The sequence below is a fragment of the Silurus aristotelis genome, assembly GCF_946808225.1.
Source record: "Silurus aristotelis genome assembly, chromosome: 6".
Classification (NCBI taxonomy): domain Eukaryota; kingdom Metazoa; phylum Chordata; class Actinopteri; order Siluriformes; family Siluridae; genus Silurus; species Silurus aristotelis.
Window position 1 is genome coordinate 12,476,409 of NC_139579.1, and position 19,246 is coordinate 12,495,654.

At 39.9% G+C, this 19,246-nt stretch overlaps 1 protein-coding gene across 26 annotated transcripts in view; it reads right to left on the bottom strand.

The window, feature by feature from the left end:
- Positions 1-14,987: 14,987 nt before the first annotated feature.
- Positions 14,988-19,246, bottom strand: part of adgrb2 (adhesion G protein-coupled receptor B2) — a 345,493-nt gene continuing 341,234 nt past the window's right edge. For all 26 annotated transcript variants that reach the window (XM_083543184.1, XM_083543174.1, XM_083543172.1 and 23 more), the window contains one exon: positions 14,988-15,882. In XM_083543184.1, the coding sequence (XP_083399310.1) occupies positions 15,703-15,882 (180 nt within the window). In that variant the 3' untranslated portion in view covers positions 14,988-15,702. The remainder of the gene's footprint in view (positions 15,883-19,246) is intronic.

The following is a 19,246-nucleotide window of genomic DNA, read 5'->3' on the forward strand; positions in this document are numbered from 1 at the left end:
AACCTACCCTATTTCGAAGGATGAGCTGATCCAGTGCTCGTCTGCTACTTGCTAAGGTCATGAACGCTACGTAGCTTTAACCTTAATTGACATCAAAATGTTCTAAAGGAAAGATATGACTTCTGGAAAATCTTTGATTTTTTCCAATAGACTGTTTTTTTTACAGACACGAAAGAAAAGTTCACTTTAATTAGTCGCTAGCCAGGAATAATAATTGGGCCTTGACCGTGTTTGGCTGCCCATGAATATTTAACATGCTCCAATTTGGCTGTAAGTGTTCTTCACCTGGCCGTTATGTCCGTGCCCTTATCAGCTCCCATTGGCCGAAAATTGGGCACTTGAACTAGAAAAATGAGGCCTATTACCCAACTGCATCCTCCGAAGCAAAGAGTGTGTCCGCAATGCGCTGTGTGTAATAAATGTCACCGTGACAGTGAGATTTAATCATGTCGTCTCCATTTTAAAAAGAGGGAATGTGATGTGGCAGACAGAGCAGCAGGGTGAAAGATTAACGGGGGGGTGGTTGTTGTGGTGGGCGGCGTCTAAAGAGGGTCTTTTGGAAATATTCTTCCGATTGGTGCATATAAATGACACCCTGATGCTTTTTCATTTAGACCGAACGCTTTTGAATTCCCCCCGACGCGTCTCTAATCCCTTTTTCTGCGTTCTCGGGAATCGAATTCGGTTTCGTTTGCGGCGTCATGGCAACACTTCCTGGTGTCCCGATAACAGCATGGGTGTGTGTGTGAGAGAAAAAAAATAAAAGAGAGAGACAGGATCACATTTTCCGATGTTAAACCGAGGTTTCCGCTTCGTGATATCTCAACGCTCGCTCCTTCATAAGCTTCCTAACACTCTGAAGGGGTGAAGTTCAATTGGAACGTCGTCAAAGAACCGACGCTCCAATCAAATGGTTTCGGCGCAAATCTGGGTTTTTTTTCAATCAGACTGAAGCATGCAGAGATTTTCGAGCCTATGGGTTTATTCACGGGAAAAAAAAAAGGGATGAGGTGTGTGGTGTGTGGTGTGAATGCACTGATGGCAGCGTTTACACACATCCGCAGGCACTCGGTTTGCTTCCATGCTGCACCATTAGCCTCTGCCAAGCGTCTGCGCTCGGAGATAGCTTTCGATTGGAAAGTCCCTGTCCGTTACACATCCTTTTTTATTTTTTTGGCACTTCCAGAAGCTCCAAAACAGCCAGTGTATGGGTCAAAAGAGCTTGAGTGGGAGACGAGAGGCTAAAAGGACGTGGCGAGGAATGAAACCGTACCGCGTGGTGCCTCCAATAGTGTAGGATTACATTATAGGATTAAAAAAATGCTGTATAGGAAGTCCTCTGAGCATTTAATGAAGCGTGATAACTCATCGTGTGGACTGAGTGTTAACCAGGGTCTTAAAGACAGATGTCCAATGTCCAAATAAGGACATTTCTGCAATGCAAATATTGTAGAACTGCATAGAAATGGAAATAGTGGTGTTGAGTAAATGTAAATAGTCAATTTTTAGCTACTTGGTTATTTGGCAATTTATGGAGGATTAGGGGCCTTGCTCTTTTTTTGAGCAGCGAGTATCTCTTTGATACTGATTAAAACTTCTGAGGTAAAAACTTTAACAATAAAATTTTTTTTCAAATTTCATGGTACCACCCAAGGCATTGATGAGAAACCATTTCCAGCTGCACAGAGTGGCCTCCAATCGAAGAGAACACTATCCAGAGGCAGGCCTGGACAAAGTGGGAATCATGCATGTACAACAATGCTGGGATTTGAATTCCAATACCTTCCAATGTAATTCTCAATGCCTTAATCTCCTATAGGTGATAGTGGATCAGTGGTCACAAGCTCAAACCCCATCACCACCAGAGGTGGCAAAAGTACACACATCCATTACTTAAGTAGAAGTACAGATACTCATGTTTTAAAAATACTCGGGTAAAAGTTGAAGTACTGATTATATCTTTTTACTTAAGTGAAAGTAAAGAAGTCTTGGCTCTAACATGTACTTAAGTAAAAAGTAGTTATTACTTCTACCTGTTTTAGCTGTTAACTGTACCCCACACCATATTAATATTTGATAGATAGATAGATAGATAGATAGATAGATAGATAGATAGATAGATAGATAGATAGATAGATAGATAGATAGATAGATAGATAGATAGATAGATAGATAGATAGATAGATAGATAGATCTTTATTGTCATTGCATAGTACAGGAACACAGCAACGAAATGCAGTTTGGCATCTACCAGAAGTGCAAAAAGTAGCAATCGTGCAAATAGTGCAGATAAACATGTATCATATGTGTACAGCATGTGATATATATGTAAGCATATGTACAGTAATTAATTATAAAGGCTATAACAGTGCAGAGACGTGTGGACATCATTAAGAGCCTTTGCTATGTTTCCACACGGACCGTTAATGAGGTGATACCGGAGAAAGTGCACCTCTTTAAGTCAAGTCAAGTAGCTTTTATATATATATAATCATAGACATTTTACAGATTTGAATGATGTATTGTTTTTATCTGTACGATCAATAAAGACAGTCATTTAAGTTCGTGTCGCCATTATGAGGGAAAAACCCACAAAACGCTACCTAGAGGGTAAATTGTGTAAAACATGGCGGATTTGGTGTTTGATTTGAGACTTGGCGCAGAAATAAAACACAAGTTTACTGATAAAAAATATTTTTATCTGGAATTTATTTATTTATTGTATATCTAAGTAAAGAAGGGACGTCGTGAATAAGTGTATGTTTTGCCCGAGGTTTTAATTTCGCCTCTTTTATATTTAGTTATTTATTTATGTATTTACATTTTTTTATAAAAATGGTAAAAACAAAAATGCGCGCTGAATTGATAGCGTGTTAATAACATCTAGTGCTGTTTACAAATATTTTAATTTTGACAGCTATATATATATATATATATATTAATACAAAATGAATTAAAAATGTTGTTACCTAATGAATGTGTCCAGGTTGAAGATCCACATATAGAACACAAGCAGAGAAAAGATGATGATCATGAATGTATCTGTTCTCAGTCATGTTCTCATCACTGACTCCCTCTGTCTCATCCACATTATCCCCAAACTTCTTACTGCCTTCTGCCTGCTGAATCTTATCTCCATAAACTAGTCTACATCTGTGGTGAGTGAGGGTCAGGACTTTATACAGCAGCGGATTGAAAAAGACGCGCAGTAACAGGAAATCGGTTATTCGGCTGAAATCGGCACGCAGTGAAAGGAAAAATTTGATATTTCACCAAATCAGTGGATTAAAAGTAAAGTAACGAGTCTGTTTTAAAAATGTAAGAAGTAAAAAGTACAGATATTTGTGTAAAAATGTAATGAGTAAAAGTAATACCAGAAAAATCTACTTAAGTACAGTAACGAAGTATTTGTACTTCGTTACTTCCCATCTCTGATCACCACCATGCAGCCTTGTTGCTGCTGGGCCCTTGAGCAAGGACCTTAACCCTCAACTGCTTTGTTGTAAGTCACTCTGGATAAGGGCGAATTGAGAATAAATGCTCATGTGTCGTGAGTGCGTCATGTGCCGTGTTTACAGCCCTGGTTATAACATACGATTAATCCCTCACTATTGGAGCAAACCATCCTAATCATAGGATTTTTTTGTTTGTTTGTTTAATATCCTCTACACTCTCCTACTCTTTTATAACAGGCAGTAATCATAAGCTGCTGCCTTCAGATATAATCTTTCATGGCGGCCCTTGTCGATAATATCGTTCTGTTTTTTTTTTTTTTTTTTTTTTTTTCTGGACTGAAGTGCACCGGTGTCTACGGAAAACTCATTTTCGCGAGAAAGAAAAAAGTAATGAAAAACTACTTTGGGCTCGAAAGAACCGCCTGGAGTGTCCGACTTTTCTGAAGAATGCTCCACGGGCAATGAGGACAGTTGTCAATATAGAGGCACACAGCTCTTTTGCGAGCAAATCCATTAGTTGAGCTTTAGTCTGACAGCAGCCCTTTTCAGCAAATCTAGGCAGAACGGAAAGAAAGATGACCGGCCACTCCATATTAGCTTTTTTTTTTTTCCTTTCTCTCCCTCTCCCTCTATTTGCCTATTCTCCGAGATTTATTCTGATCACTTGGAAGTGCCACGATTCATGTCGTTCCATCAAGAGTAATGTGGAAGAAATCTCTTTTAGCCTGGAGTGCTTTTTATGTCCGCTTTTTTGGTTTGAATGTGAGAAAAAAGAAAATGGATTTTTTTTTTGTGCAAATTCTGCAAAAATATAATAATAAGAGACAGCAGATTTGATTTTCAGGCGTCAGGGCTTTCACTCGTTCGGACAAGACCGCGTCGAATAGGTTCGAACCCTACAAAGCCGACTTGACTAAACCCCCAGACTAAAAACGACGCCTCGTGTCGTTCAAAATCGTCATTTGAAGTTGTCGTCTTCGGTCGTTCGTGGATTAACCGAAGGCCAAATTGCCGTAAGACGTCCCCCAATTCGCTTCATCGTTCGCTCCGAGATATCAAACGCCCTTTTTCGCATTTCAGGGCCTTTGTGTTCTATTGTTATAGATCTATTTTTGTCTTGCCTAGGGGTTGCTCTTTGAGTCGGATGAACGTTAGCATACCCCTAAGGCTCGAGTTTGCGAGGCATGCTCGCTTTTATCCCTGGCCATCCTCCAGGCGGCAGAAACCTCATCTAGTTAACAGCGCGATGAAATGCAAACACACTCGAATCGCTCCGGTTCCCTCGTGCTAAGAGAGCCCCCGCTCACTTCCTCCTTCAAAACGCAAAGCGATGAAGGTTTGAAGAAGGGCTGCTGCTTTCGATAACGCGGGAAACAAACCGAAAGCGCGTCGAGATTCTTGAATTTCGTTTTCTTCCCAGCGCAGTCCATTAATTTCTTCCGGTCCCAAGAACGCATCACACTGGAATCCATGTTTAGAACTTGAATACATTGTACTGGTTGGTTTCTTTTTCTTTCTTTTTTTTATGCGTTATAGCTATAATGAAGCAGATCCACCAAGTCAAGCAGGGCATGATAGAAATAAATAACATGCTGACACTTACAAATTGTCTGACCTTAAAAAATTTATTCAGTGTGGTCTAAGGAAAGAAGCAAGGCAACCTACGAGTATCAATAAGTCAATTTAATCTCATTATCTTCTTTAAGGTCAAACCCTGAGTAACACAAGAGCACGGTGGACTTCATTTCGGCTGAATCGGACGTGAAAAAAAGCCAGAGGGTGCTAAAGGAATTTCAATAAGAGCATCTGAATATACGAATAAATGTAGGTGGAATATCTCATTTAGGCTGTATATACTGTATATGGTATATTTTGGGAAATAACTATATATGGCTTGAAAAGACTGGTTTTTCTATATAGTACATAGTGTATATGCAAATAAATATATAAAACTATAGAACTGACCTTGGAATGAGACGCTTTTGTAAAGAATTGATTCAACACAGAAGCTGGAAATAAAACACAAAAAACACTGGACTTATTTCAAAATCATCATGTCATCGTTTTCTGATTTTGGGTTTACTAGTTCAAGTAAAGGGGAAATAGTATGCAATCCAAAGACCTCCGATACAGTTGGGTGCCTCCAGTCTTTTGGTAACAGTTTGGAGAAGAAGCATATGGCTGAAAAAGTCAGGTGTCCCAATACTTTTGTCCGTATAGTGTATTAACACATTTTTTTTTTTTTTTTTTTTTATGAGTTCATCAGAACTATTTGCGACAGGTTTGCTGTGAGGCCGAATTAAATTAGGATGCATAATTCATTTTCGAAAATGTAATATTTGCTATAGCCAGTACACATGATATACACGCTGATGCTGCTGTTAGTCTTTAAATACAACACACACACACACACACACACACACACACACACACACACACACACACACACGCTCACTCGCATGTATCCAGCCAGGGTCGGCTCAACATGTACAAATTACATCTCAGAGTTGCCTCGTGTGGCTGTTTAATTGGGAAGACGTCGGCACGCTGTCCTTTCGAATCACTGTTATGGATGTTCTTAATATTCCTTTTTATAGCATCGGACAAGCGGAATATTTATTCATTTGCTGACTGTAAAGTGTTTGGGCTCTGCTTTGGTTCGTTAAAGGACAGAAAGGAAAGTGGGTTATGTCAAATAATCACAGGTAGAAAAGTTGTGTAAAGGTGGAAACTGTGTAAAGGGGATGCTGTGTAAAGGGGATGCTGTGTAAAGGTGGAAACTGTGTAAAGGGGATGCTGTGTAAAGGGGATGCTGTGTAAAGGGGATGCTGTGTAAAGGGGATGCTGTGTAAAGTGGATGCTGTGTAAAGGGGATGCTGTGTAAAGGGGATGCTGTGTAAAGGGGATGCTGTGTAAAGGGGATGCTGTGTAAAGGGGATGCTGTGTAAAGGGGATGCTGTGTAAAGGTGGAAACTGTGTAAAGTGGATGCTGTGTAAAGGGGATGCTGTGTAAAGTGGATGCTGTGTAAAGGGGATGTTGGTTATTGGGATGCTGTGTAAAGGGGATGCTGTGTAAAGTGGATGCTGTGTAAAGTGGATGTTGTGTAAAGGGGATGCTGTGTAAAGTGGATGTTGTGTAAAGGGGATGCTTTGTAAAGTGGATGTTGTGTAAAGTGGATGTTGTGTAAAGTGGATGCTGTGTATTGGGATGTTGTGTATTGGGATGCTGTGTAAAGTGGATGCTGTGTAAAGTGGATGCTGTGTATTGGGATGTTGTGTATTGGGATGCTGTGTAAAGTGGATGCTGTGTATTGGGATGTTGTGTATTGGGATGCTGTGTAAAGTGGATGCTGTGTAAAGTGGATGCTGTGTATTGGGATGTTGTGTATTGGGATGCTGTGTAAAGTGGATGCTGTGTAAAGTGGATGCTGTGTATTGGGATGTTGTGTATTGGGATGCTGTGTAAAGTGGATGCTGTGTAAAGTGGATGCTGTCAAGTCAAGTTTATTTGTATTGCGCTTTTTACAACAGACATTGTCTCAAAGCAGCTTAACAGAAATCAACAGTCAAGGTGAATGGCGTGTGTTTATCCCTGATGAGTGGCGACTGTGGCAAGGAAAACTCCCTTGGATGTAATGAGGAAGAAACCTTAAGAGGAACCAGACTCAAAAGGGGAACCCATCCTCATTTGGGTGACATCAAGAGTTTGATCATAAATCTTTCAACAATACAGAACACTGGAGAGTGAGAACTAACATGAGTACTGGAGTATAAGATTATAAGTAAATGTTCTTTCAACAGTTTTTGGTATAAAAGTAGGAGCTACTGAGCTCAATGTTTGTGATCATCACAGATCCAGCATCAGCTTCTCCATGCCAGAGCTTTTAAACACTTCAGGAAATCCAATGTCAAACTCCACACATGCAGTGGGATCCAATTGGCACAATACACAATACAATGCTGTGTATTGGGATGTTGTGTATTGGAATGCTGTGTAAAGTGGATGTTGTGTAAAGGGGATGTTGTGTAAAGGGGATGCTGTGTAAAGGAAATCAAGGAAATATGACCACATCACCCCTGTTTTAATCAGTCTACACTGGCTCCCAATTAAATCTCGCATTGATTATAAAATACTACTACTGACGTATAAAGCACTTAACGGTCTCGCACCGCAGTATCTGAGTGAACTTCTGTACCAGTATGATCCTCCACGCCTACTTAGATCAAAAGGCGCTGGCTATCTGTTGGTTCCTCAAATACCAAAGACTACAGCAGGGGGCAGATCTTTCTCTTATAAAGCCCCACAGTTATGGAACAGCCTTCCAACCAGTGTTCGGGACTCAGACACAGTCTCAGTGTTCAAGTCAAGGTTGAAAACCTATTTATTTAGTCAAGCCTTTGATCAGTAGATTTATTTTCTTAGGTAAAGGCTCAGATCTGGAGGGAGCATGGATATAGAGTGTTTGGTGAACTGGTATATTTGTATGCTGTCGTCTCCTCACATTCACACGTTCACTCGGGTTTGTTGACAGTGGTGTGGTGGGTCGTCTCTTATCCCAGAGATCCCTCATGTCTGTGTTACCTTCTGGTTCTCCCTTTTAGTTATGCTGCCATAGCGAGTCTTGCCGGAGTCCAAACTGCACAGTGACATTAACTTTCATACAACAATAAGGACACTTAATAATCCATATCCTTCTCTTCCTGTCACCCTCTTCTCTCTCTCTCTCTCTCTCTCTCTCTCTCTCTCTCTCTCTCTCTCTCTCTCTCTCTCTCTCTCTCTCTCTCTCTCTCTCTTTTGGTCGAGTCAAACATGCTCCTGAGGCTCCAGTGACCACTGTTCCTGCCCCTCTCCCCTCAGTGGATCTTCCCACTTCGTCCAGGTCTGGACTGTAGTTAATGTCAACAGTCTGCTACACTGACTCAGGAATACAGTTCGCTTCTGATCATCATCACTGTACCCCGCATCATTGTATATCTGCTTCAAATGGACATTTGGTGCAACCCAGATGAGGATGGGTTCCCTCTTGAGTCTGGTTCCTCTCAAGGTTTCTTCCTTATGCCATCTCGGGGAGTTTTTCCTTGCCACAGTTGCTCATCAGGGACAAACATACTTACAAAGAACATATTTACGTTTAATCGCCACATTATCTGTGCAAAGCTGCTTTGAGACAATGTTTTCTAAAGGGGATGCTGTGTAAAGGGGATGCTGTGTAAAGTGGATGCTGTGTAAAGGGGATGCTGTGTAAAGGGGATGCTGTGTAAAGGGAATGCTGTGTAAAGGGGATGCTGTGTAAAGGTGGAAACTGTGTAAAGTGGATGCTGTGTAAAGGGGATGTTGTGTAAAGTGGATGCTGTGTAAAAGGGATGCTGTGTAAAGTGGATGCTGTGTAAAGGGGATGCTTTGTAAAGGGGATGCTGTGTAAAGTGGATGCTGTGTAAAGGGGATGCTGTGTAAAGGGGATGCTGTGTAAAGGTGGAAACTGTGTAAAGTGGATGCTGTGTAAAGTGGATGCTGTGTAAAGGGGATGCTGTGTAAAGGGGATGCTGTGTAAAGGGGATGCTGTGTAAAGGTGGAAACTGTGTAAAGTGGATGCTGTGTAAAGGGGATGCTGTGTAAAGTGGATGCTGTGTAAAGGGGATGCTGTGTAAAGGGGATGCTTTGTAAAGGGGATGCTGTGTAAAGGGGAGGCTGTGTAAAGGGGATGCTGTGTAAAGGGGATGCTTTGTAAAGTGGATGCTGTTTAAAGGGGATGCAGTGTAAAGTGGATGCTGTGTAAAGGGGATGCTGTGTAAAGTGGATGCTGTGTAAAGGGGATGCTTTGTAAAGTGGATGCTGTTTAAAGGGGATGCTGTTTAAAGGGGATGCAGTGTAAAGTGGATGCTGTGTAAAGGGGATGCTGTGTATTGGGGATGCTGTGTAAAGGGGATGCTGTGTATTGGGGATGCTGTGTAAAGGGGATGCTGTGTAAAGGGGATGCTGTGTATTGGGGATGCTGTGTAAAGGGGATGCTGTGTATTGGGGATGCTGTGTAAAGGGGATGCTGTTTAAAGGGGATGCTGTGTAAAGGGGATGCTGTGTAAAGTGGATGCTGTGTATTGGGGATGCTGTGTAAAGGGGATGCTGTGTATTGGGGATGCTGTTTAAAGGGGATGCTGTTTAAAGGGGATGCTGTGTAAAGGGGATGCTGTGTATTAGGGATGCTGTGTAAAGTGGATGCTGTGTAAAGTGGATGCTGTGTATTGGGGATGCTGTGTAAAGGGGATGCTGTGTATTGGGGATGCTGTGTAAAGTGGATGCTGTGTAAAGGGGATGCTGTGTAAAGTGGATGCTGTGTATTGGGGATGCTGTGTATTGGGGATGCTGTGTAAAGGGGATGCTGTGTATTAGGGATGCTGTGTAAAGTGGATGCTGTGTAAAGTGGATGCTGTGTATTGGGGATGCTGTGTAAAGGGGATGCTGTGTATTGGGGATGCTGTTTAAAGGGGATGCTGTGTAAAGGGGATGCTGTGTATTGGGGATGCTGTGTAAAGGGGATGCTGTGTATTGGGGATGCTGTGTATTGGGGATGCTGTGTAAAGGGGATGCTGTGTATTGGGGATGCTGTGTAAATGGAACTCTGTGGGGAAAGATGTATTTTAGTCTCATATATATATATTTATATATATATGTGTGTGTGTGTGTGTGTGTGTGTGTGTGTGTGTGTGTGTGTGTGTGTGTGTGTGTGTGTGTGTGTAGCTGAAATTAGAGATCAGTGAAATGGAGTGTGAAAACCCCCATGAGATGGTATAAGTAAGACATTTTTGAGCGGCACCAGACTTAAAGGGAACCCATCCGTATGTGGGACCAGATGTCCATTCATTACCGTTCCATCACTGTTCAGGTGCACTGTTCACTTATGGGTTCTTAAAAACAGAACTGTTCATGCAAACTGCAGTTCTTTATATGTATTCTTCATCATTATTTCTTTTTTTGTATTTTCATTATTAATTATTATTATTAATAATATTATTACTATTGATATTATTGTTGTTGTTGTTGTTGTTGTTGTTATAATCATCATTTCTTCTTTTGATCATCATCACCATCATCATTTCTTTTTCTCATCATTATCATCATCATCATCATCATTTCCTTTTTTCATCATCATCATCATTATTATTATTGTTTATATCATCATTTCTTCTTTTGATCATCACCACCATTATAATCTTTTTTTTTTCTCATCATCATAAGAATCATCAACTTTACCATCATCAGCACCATCGCCATCGTCAATATCATGGTCATCATTCCTTTTTTTTAATCATTATAATTAATCATCATCACGTTTTTCAATCATCACGATTATCATAATTCTTAATCTTTTTGTATACTCATTATTATTATTATTATTATTATTATTATTATTATTATTGTTGTTCTTGTCATGATCATTATGATCATTATTTCTTTTTTTTTCTTTTCATCACCATTATGATAATTATAATTATTATTGCTGTTGCCATAATCATCAGCATCATCACCATCATTGTTGTGATTATGTGTAAGAGAATACGAATAGGCACAGATGCATCAGGTTGAAAATTTATTTTCATATAAAAAGACACTCTATGAAAACAGTAAAGGACTACTTTGTACAATCGTGTGTTGTATAAAAAAAGAAAAAAAAAAGAAAAAAAAATACAAGCAAAACAACAAAATAAACAGAAATGTGGCGAAGGGAACGCTCTGTGACATCAATTTGCAGATTAGAGGAAAACAGCTGGTTTTGGAAGAGATTCAAACACGTTTCGGGGAATATGGAGGATCAGGGGGGGTGGGGGATTTGTGGCGGGGATCATTTATATATATTTATAAAATCATGATGGGTTATTAAGTGTGGTTGTCATTGTTTTGTCAATCATACAATTCACAACAAGCATATGCACACAATTTCACATACATTTTGCAATCGAATGAAATGTCATGTAGGGCAAAGTTTTTCTTTCCTTTTCTTTCTTTCTTTCTTTCTTTCTTTCTTTCTTTCTTTCTTTCTTTCTTTCTTTCTTTCTTTCTTTCTTTCTTTCTTTCTTTCTTTCTTTCTTTTTTTTTTTTTTGCAAAAATCAATACAAGCATATATTGAGGAGGGGAGGGGCGGAAATTTTTTTTTAATGTCGATGCAAACAAGTTTTAACGCATGGAAACGTTTGTTGGACACGAAAAAAAATTTGAAAATGAAAACAAAAATATTTTATTACTTAACAAAAAAAAAGTAAAAAAGCAGAGTGACAATATGAAAAAAAAAGAAAAGAAAAAAAAAAACACAGGCACTGTTAGTAAAAGTAGAAGGAGCATTTAAATCAAACAAGTGCAAACACGGAGCGTGTGAATCGTACTTACCTGCCGCGCTTACAATTCGAAGCGACGCTAACGCTAGCTAAGCGGTGTTACTCGACAAAAGACGGCGGCGGCTCGAGCGATAGTTCGTCTGAGGGCATAAAAATTATTCGCTTCTCGTCCGTCAGCAAATTGTAGTGGAAAGCGCTTCTAATCACAGTGGAGGGAAAAGGGTCGTTTCCCAGTGACATGTTCTCGATTACTGCAGATGAGTTCTTAAGGTCAAAATGGGCGCCGTCGTGGACTGTGGTCTGTGTCTATATGATGTAGTGACTTCGGGGATCTTTGAGCAGATGGTTGTTGCACCGGGCAGGAAAATGTCAGGACAAATTGTCAGCCCTAAAGGTAATTATATCGCTCTTTCTCTCTCTCGCCGAGCCTCCATGTGCGGTTACGTCAGCTTACACAACTGGCCTAATTGGTATGAGCTGCATTGGGAAGGAGGAAACAAAAATGACCTCGATACTCAGGCGACGTCAGGATTCATCCCGAGTCTTCGCCAGTGGCGTGTTAGCATTAAACAAAAAAATAGATTTTTTTTATGTTGTTTGTTTTTAAGTGTTTGTTTATAAGAACCCAACAAGAATATTGTACTTTTTCTTTTGTTGTAAACATTCTCCAGGATCGAATCCTTGGGGCGTAGCATTGCGGCTTACCAAAGCATATTAGCGCATGAGTACGAAAGCCACAAAGAGACATTTTAACTAAAAGCGGCTCCACTAGAGCGTAGAAGATCAGGCTAAACATAGCTGAAAAAAAAAAAAAAAGAAATAGTTCCAGAATATTTGCTGGTTTGGGAAAACCATGTTATTCTTATAAAATTATACTTTTGATGACCAATTTTGAATTTCTTCCCGTGGGCTCACCACCTGCAGGAGGGACCGTAAGGGATGGTGCTGTGAGGATTGGGCAGCAGTCGAAGGCGGGGGTCTGCTTAGACTGCTGCCCCCGCGACCCGAATTACGGATAAGCGGGAGAAAATGAATGAATGAATTTTGAATTCTTGTACACATCTAAATGTAGCTTATGTTATTCTGTGGTAAATTATGTTTTATGTAGCATCACCAGTCCTGGTTCTGGTCCCTACTATACTGTATAGGGTTATATCCAAGACTTTATTCACTCCTACACTAGACTTTTGAATCTTATGAGGTAAAAATTACTCACAACATCGAAACACAAGTCCCGTTTCAGGTTCTTTTCATAATCAATTTTTATTATAAAATCATTTCTATCTCTTGTCCTGTTTTCTTTTTCAAGTTTCAACCATTTTAAACCTTCCCACAGGCAGTCACTCTCCTCATTAAGAAGCTCGATTGATACATATCATTGCAGTCATTTTTTGCACAAATAGCTGTTCCTTTTGCTGCACTAAATCCTGTTTATCTTTGTTTTAGCTAGCTTTGTGTTATCCTGTGGAAAATATCCTAGAGGAATGCACTAAACTATACATGGTATATTGTTATCTCCAAGATTTCATTCACGACTCCACTAGATTTTTCCTTTTTGGGATTGTGTTAGCATCCCATCCCATCCTATCTCACAACCTGAGGTAAATACTACTCATAGCATCGAAAAATGAATCTTGTGGCTCTGTTGGAAAAAAATGTATAATCAATGTCTTTTAATTAGGACATTGATCTATTTGAGGACTCCTGTGCCCCATGCAATGTGATCAACCAGTGAGGGAATCACGCTAGCGAGGATTTATTTTAGATTTAGGTGTTTGTTAAACTGCTCTGAACGTTCTAGACAGGCAGCCAAAACAAGGTTATAACGTAGCTTAAATAATACAAATAATAATAAAGTTTGTTAGAATTTTTTTTTTTGTTAATGTGCACCTTTCGAAACCAAACTCGGTTTTCCCAGACCGCCAAATATCTTTGAACCGCGTGTAAGATTCAGCATTTACGTGAGTTTGAACGTATTTAACCATATTCTCCAAATATTGGCCATTGCTAGAATCTGAATTGTGTATTTTTTTGTGTTTTCCATTGAAAAAACAAAGATTCTAATTAAAAGTCTGTGATAAGAAAACAATAACAATATGGAGGCAGACATTTGGTTCATGTGTTCATATGTTTTACATAAGTTGGAGTTGAAGATCTTCAATGACCTGCTAAAAAACCCTATCAAACACCTTTAGAATGATTTAGAACGCTGCGTACAACCCCAGACCTCCTCACCTACATCAGTCCTTGACTTTACTAATGCCCTTGTGGCTCCAAATCTCCAAAAACTATGACTGGTAGAACATCTTTCCAGAAGACTGAAGGTTATTATAAGAGAAAATGGGGACAAAATGGAATGGAATGTTCAGAAATCGCATTGGGTGTCTCCAAAGTGGGCTGATGGTGTACCTTGGATTATAGTAAAGCTGCATACCTTTCTAGGTGTAGTTTACTTTATAGTTATAGTACAAGTATTTTTTAACAACTTTGCAACAAGGAACAGTGCAGTTTTGTACCATAGAGCATTAGAAAATGATGCACTTGATCATCCATCCATCCATCCATCCATCCATCCATCCATCCATCCATCCATCCATCCATCTATCTTCCCTAAGGACATGATGGGTTGCCATGTCTTTACATACACACTCATACACACACATTCGGGACCCTTTGGACATGGCGCAATCAGCCACACTTCTTTTGGAATGACAAAGGAAACCAGAGAACCCTAAGGAAACCCCCAAAGTGCAGGAAGAACAAACCACTCTTTTTTTGTATCGACTTCCATGACTTCGGTACGACTTCAACAGAGAAATGAGGAGCAATAGATCTCTCTGAGCAATGCTGATGCAGGCTCTGGTGTTATGGCATTGCTTAGCCTTTTACAAATTCCTTTATTGAGCCTCTATTACAAATAGACTTTTCGCTAACGGATAGTTTAGGGTCACTGGCAACGGCCTTTTTTATCCCCCCTCCCTTCCTCTCTCCTCCATTTTAAGTGGATAGCAGCCACTGAATCAACTCGGAATCAATAAGCACTCCAAGCAGCGGGTGAATGATACCACAGAGCAAAGAGAGATACTGCAGGAGCACTGCATTTTATCTCGCAGAAATGGGATCTTCATGAGTGTTTTCGGTTAAGATGAACAGAATCGTTGGGGTATATTGAAACGATATTTCTTTTTTTCCCCCCTTGATTATTTTCTTATGCAATTGACTTAGAATAACACACAATATTCGATCGCTATTTAATTAAAAAAGGAACATACCAAAAAAAAAAAAAACCATCCATCAGGAAAAAAACGTACTTGCACTGATTTTTTTGTTTAATCTCCCACTGTTTTGGCAAACGAATCAGGAAAATGGAAATAAACAAGTTCAAAAAGAGGTTTTCTTCTTGATTCTATTAATGAATCGTGTTAAACCTCTCCCTGCCCCCCCCCCCCCCTCCAAAAGAAGTCATTTATTAGGAAAGACAGGACATAAAGGCGGAAAGGAAAAAAAATAACTACGGCGCCGGTCATGTGTTGCGAAAACATGAATACGGTGGTGGGTTTCATATTTTTTTTTTGTTTTGTTTTTTGAAATCTCTATAAAAAACGATGGTGCAGAAATATTTTTTTTTCTTCCAAATTTTCCAAATGTGTGAAAGAGAATCCTTTCCGGAGTAAAATCAAGACATTTTCAGAAACAGTTCATTAAAAATTCTCTCGTATACTCGCCGAGCCCCTTTTTTTTCATTGGCTGAAAGGGTCCGTGTGAAAATATATGTTTTTTTTTTGTTTTTGTTTTTTTTTGTATTTGAATGGTCTATTCTCGTAAACAAATGTATAATCCTCTTTTGTAGTTTCTCCTTTTGGTACATCTCATTCCAGTTTTTATTTGTATTTTTTTTTTGGCAAGGGTTTTTTTTCCTCACACTTCAGTCTGGAAGTCTCCCTCGGATGTGTCCGGAGTGTTTGCGGTGGAAGCGTCCCAGGTTTTACTGTGCAGCTCGACGCGATCCGCTTTCTGTCCGCCCGAAACAGATGATGTCTCAGTTATCATTTTCTTAAAGCTGTCCCAGGATTGCTGATCGTCTGCTGTGGCCTTGTCCTGTGTGTGAACATACACATGTACACACAGAAAAAAAAAACGCATCCATTAGAAAAAAATATAGCATTTTGCACTACACATTGTCAGTAGGGTTGCCAGATTTCATCCCCAATCTATCTGCAGTATTTTGATTATAGAAAAATAAATCTTTTTTTTCCCAAAAGAATTGGGACACCTGAGTTTTCCACCCATTTCTACAAAATGTCACCGCATTCACCATTGTATATAATGTCTTTCGCATTGAGCTAGGAGAACCCATCTTGTCATGGTCCAGCATTAAAAAAGTGATCTCTATAAAGATCTGCTTTACATGGGTTGGAGAAAAAGATCTTGAGTGGCCTGCTATAGAGCCTATAGTTCCTGAATTAGAATGGCAACCCAGACCTCCTCATCTACATCAGTACCTGAGTGGCAGAATGACTAAAATTTTCCACAAGCAAAATCCAAAATCTAGTGGAACATCTACACAGAAGAGATGAGTGAAGCATGAAATGGGAACTAGTTGTGGAATTGGATGTTCAAAAAGATTGTCAGGTGTCCACCAATGTTTGTCCTATTAATTATGGAAATGCTATACTATAATTGGTGAATTGGCTTCTATCCCACACTGACACACACACAACTTCCTTATTTAATACCCCAGCTGTCTTAAAGTTGCTGTCCGTTGACGTCATTGATGATTTACTATCATTTACTATGAATCATTTCCCTCCATCCCTGCTGAGGCCACGTGGTGCAGATCAGTGTGTGCCGTGGAGTGCAGTAGGAGTGTGAACAAAACAACAGGGATTAAAACACGGCCCAAAAAAAAAAAAAGAGTAATGAATACAGAAGAATCGGGAAAAGAGTTGCTTGATATCCTACCCTGCTGCGCTGTTCTACTTTCTAACCACCAGGGAGTGCCGCCATTGCGGTTGGTGGAAAAATTACAAAAGCCAAGATCCTGGAGACGATTTGCATGTTAAATGTTGGAGAGGAAATATTTTGCACTCCAGAAAAGTGTTGGAACTTCATTCCGGGAAGCATGCTAACGTGATTACGCGGCATGCCACAGCCGCCCCTCTTTCTCTCTCTTTTCCCTTTTTATCTTCCTTTCTCTCTCTCTCTCTCTCTCTCTCTCTCTCTCTCTCTCTCTCTCAAGTCTCCCTGTGCTTCATAATGATTCCCAACCACTCTGCGTATCGTTTCCCGCCCATCTCTCGCTGTCACTTCTTTCACTACTTACACCCCGCTAGTTCGTTTCACCTCTGGCAGATGAAATGCTCCGTCGCTTTTCGCTCTGTCGCAAGAAAACAGAGGGGAGAGATCGAGAAAAATAGGGGAATCACAGTGGCCCCTTTCTACCTTGATGAGTGTGGAGTCTTCAAGGGCTCTATCGCTCTCACCAGTTCTTTCTCTGTTTCTCTGTCTGTCTCTTTCTCAGTCAGTAAAAGAAAACGACAGACTGTAAAAGCAAAGACTTGCTGCGGATACCCGGAGAAAGAAGACCGTGCAGAGGAAGCATCGAATGGAAGAAAAGGTGCAGTTCCATCAAGGACGTTTTTCATTCTTGTCTATTTTGCTGTTTCGAAACCAACACTTCAGCTGTGTCCTACCTGATCTGATCCACCTCTAAATCTGTCATTATAAAGCCACGGCCATAGAAAGCATCAATATTATAGAGAAACCGATACGTTTCACCATTCGTTTTTCCTAAAAAACTAAAATCGAATGACCTTTTTGTTTTTGCTAACATTTTTTAAACCGGATTGATTTAAGAAGGATTGATTGAGGAGTCATTTCCTGTAGCCTACATGCTGCTCTTTTTGAGGTTTTTGCTGCTTGTGCAATCCGATCTTCTGTATATATACACTGTGGCGAAACATACTCCCACACGTGTTACATGCACGACACAAAAAAATCAAATACCTCTGCACATATGTTGTGTAAGAAGAAGCAAACAGAGAATATCAGCATGAGAACGTCATTATGACACGATACATTCCTAAAAAAAACAAAATTCACATAACTCCATAAGGTACCTTTAGTACATTTATGGCAATTGGCAGATGCCCTTATCCAACAATTATCTTTGGATATTTGTATTTATACAGGGCAGTTGAGGGTTTAGGGCCTTGCTCAGGGGCCCAGTAGTGGTGGGGGGACTTGAACTCATGACCTTCCCATCACTTTCCAGGGGTATTAATCATAGAGATAAAATCTTTTAGCCAACAATTAATGCTTTTTAGTGTAGCATGACTGCAACATACCAATGAAAACTGATGAAACTGAATAGATGGATGGATGGATGGATGGATGGATGGATGGATGGATTGATAGAGGGATGGTTGTGTAGATAGATAGATAGATAGATAGATAGATAGATAGATAGATAGATAGATAGATAGATAGATAGATAGATAGATAGATAGATAGATAGACAGACAGACAGACAGACAGACAGACTGACAGATTGTTTCGTTCACCATGTACCCGTGTTTACTCTGGGCACGGATTTCATTTTGCTCTCCATGAACACTGTTTGCAACACAGTATTTAATGTAATATCTAAGAAAAAAAAAGATGGTTGAGATGTTGGTACAGACTGCATCTAACCCGCACAACAACCCAGGCCTCTGTGGTCCTCGGCGAGACCTTATGACATTGATGCGTGTGCTGTGCATCATTAGAGGAATAATCCCTGTGTAAACAGCTATGGCAAGGAAAGTCCTTACGAACAGCTTCGTTTACTATGCTGTCATTCACGCGCCCCCTTGCTAGGTTTGGTTCGATTGCCGAATTCCCTTGAGCCCGAGCCCTGGAGCGTGTATACAGCCCTGGGCTCTGAACACCACTTGAATAAGTAGCATATGTAAGTGCTAGTTCGATTTTTTTATTTCTTTTTTTTTTTCGTTTAAGGTTTCTGAAAAGCACAGTGGAAGCCCTGAATCACAAAAAGTCCTTCAAATGATGCATTTATTTCATCAAAAATTCTAATTGGATCGAATATGAAATCGAGTACGCGATTTCTCAGAGCAGAGAGAATACTGTATACAGATTTGATGGTAAATTCAAATGTATTTAACAAAATTACTGGGAAATCGAGAAAACGGGTTTCTTTATAAACAAAAAGAGTTTTTTTTTTGGACATCGATTATTTGTGCAAAGTTGTTCAGCTGGATATAGAACTGCATCACGTCTCATTTTGTCATCTCGTATTCGCTAGCTAACCAGATTTGCCTCATACTAAAAGTTTTTATTTTATTTTTGTTTACAGTCTGGAGAATCAAAAATAATAACATTAACCATTAACTGTCCACAGAACCCAGGTTCAATTATAAAATCCCTCTGGAAACTATGCAAACAACCCAAAAGAAAAAAATTT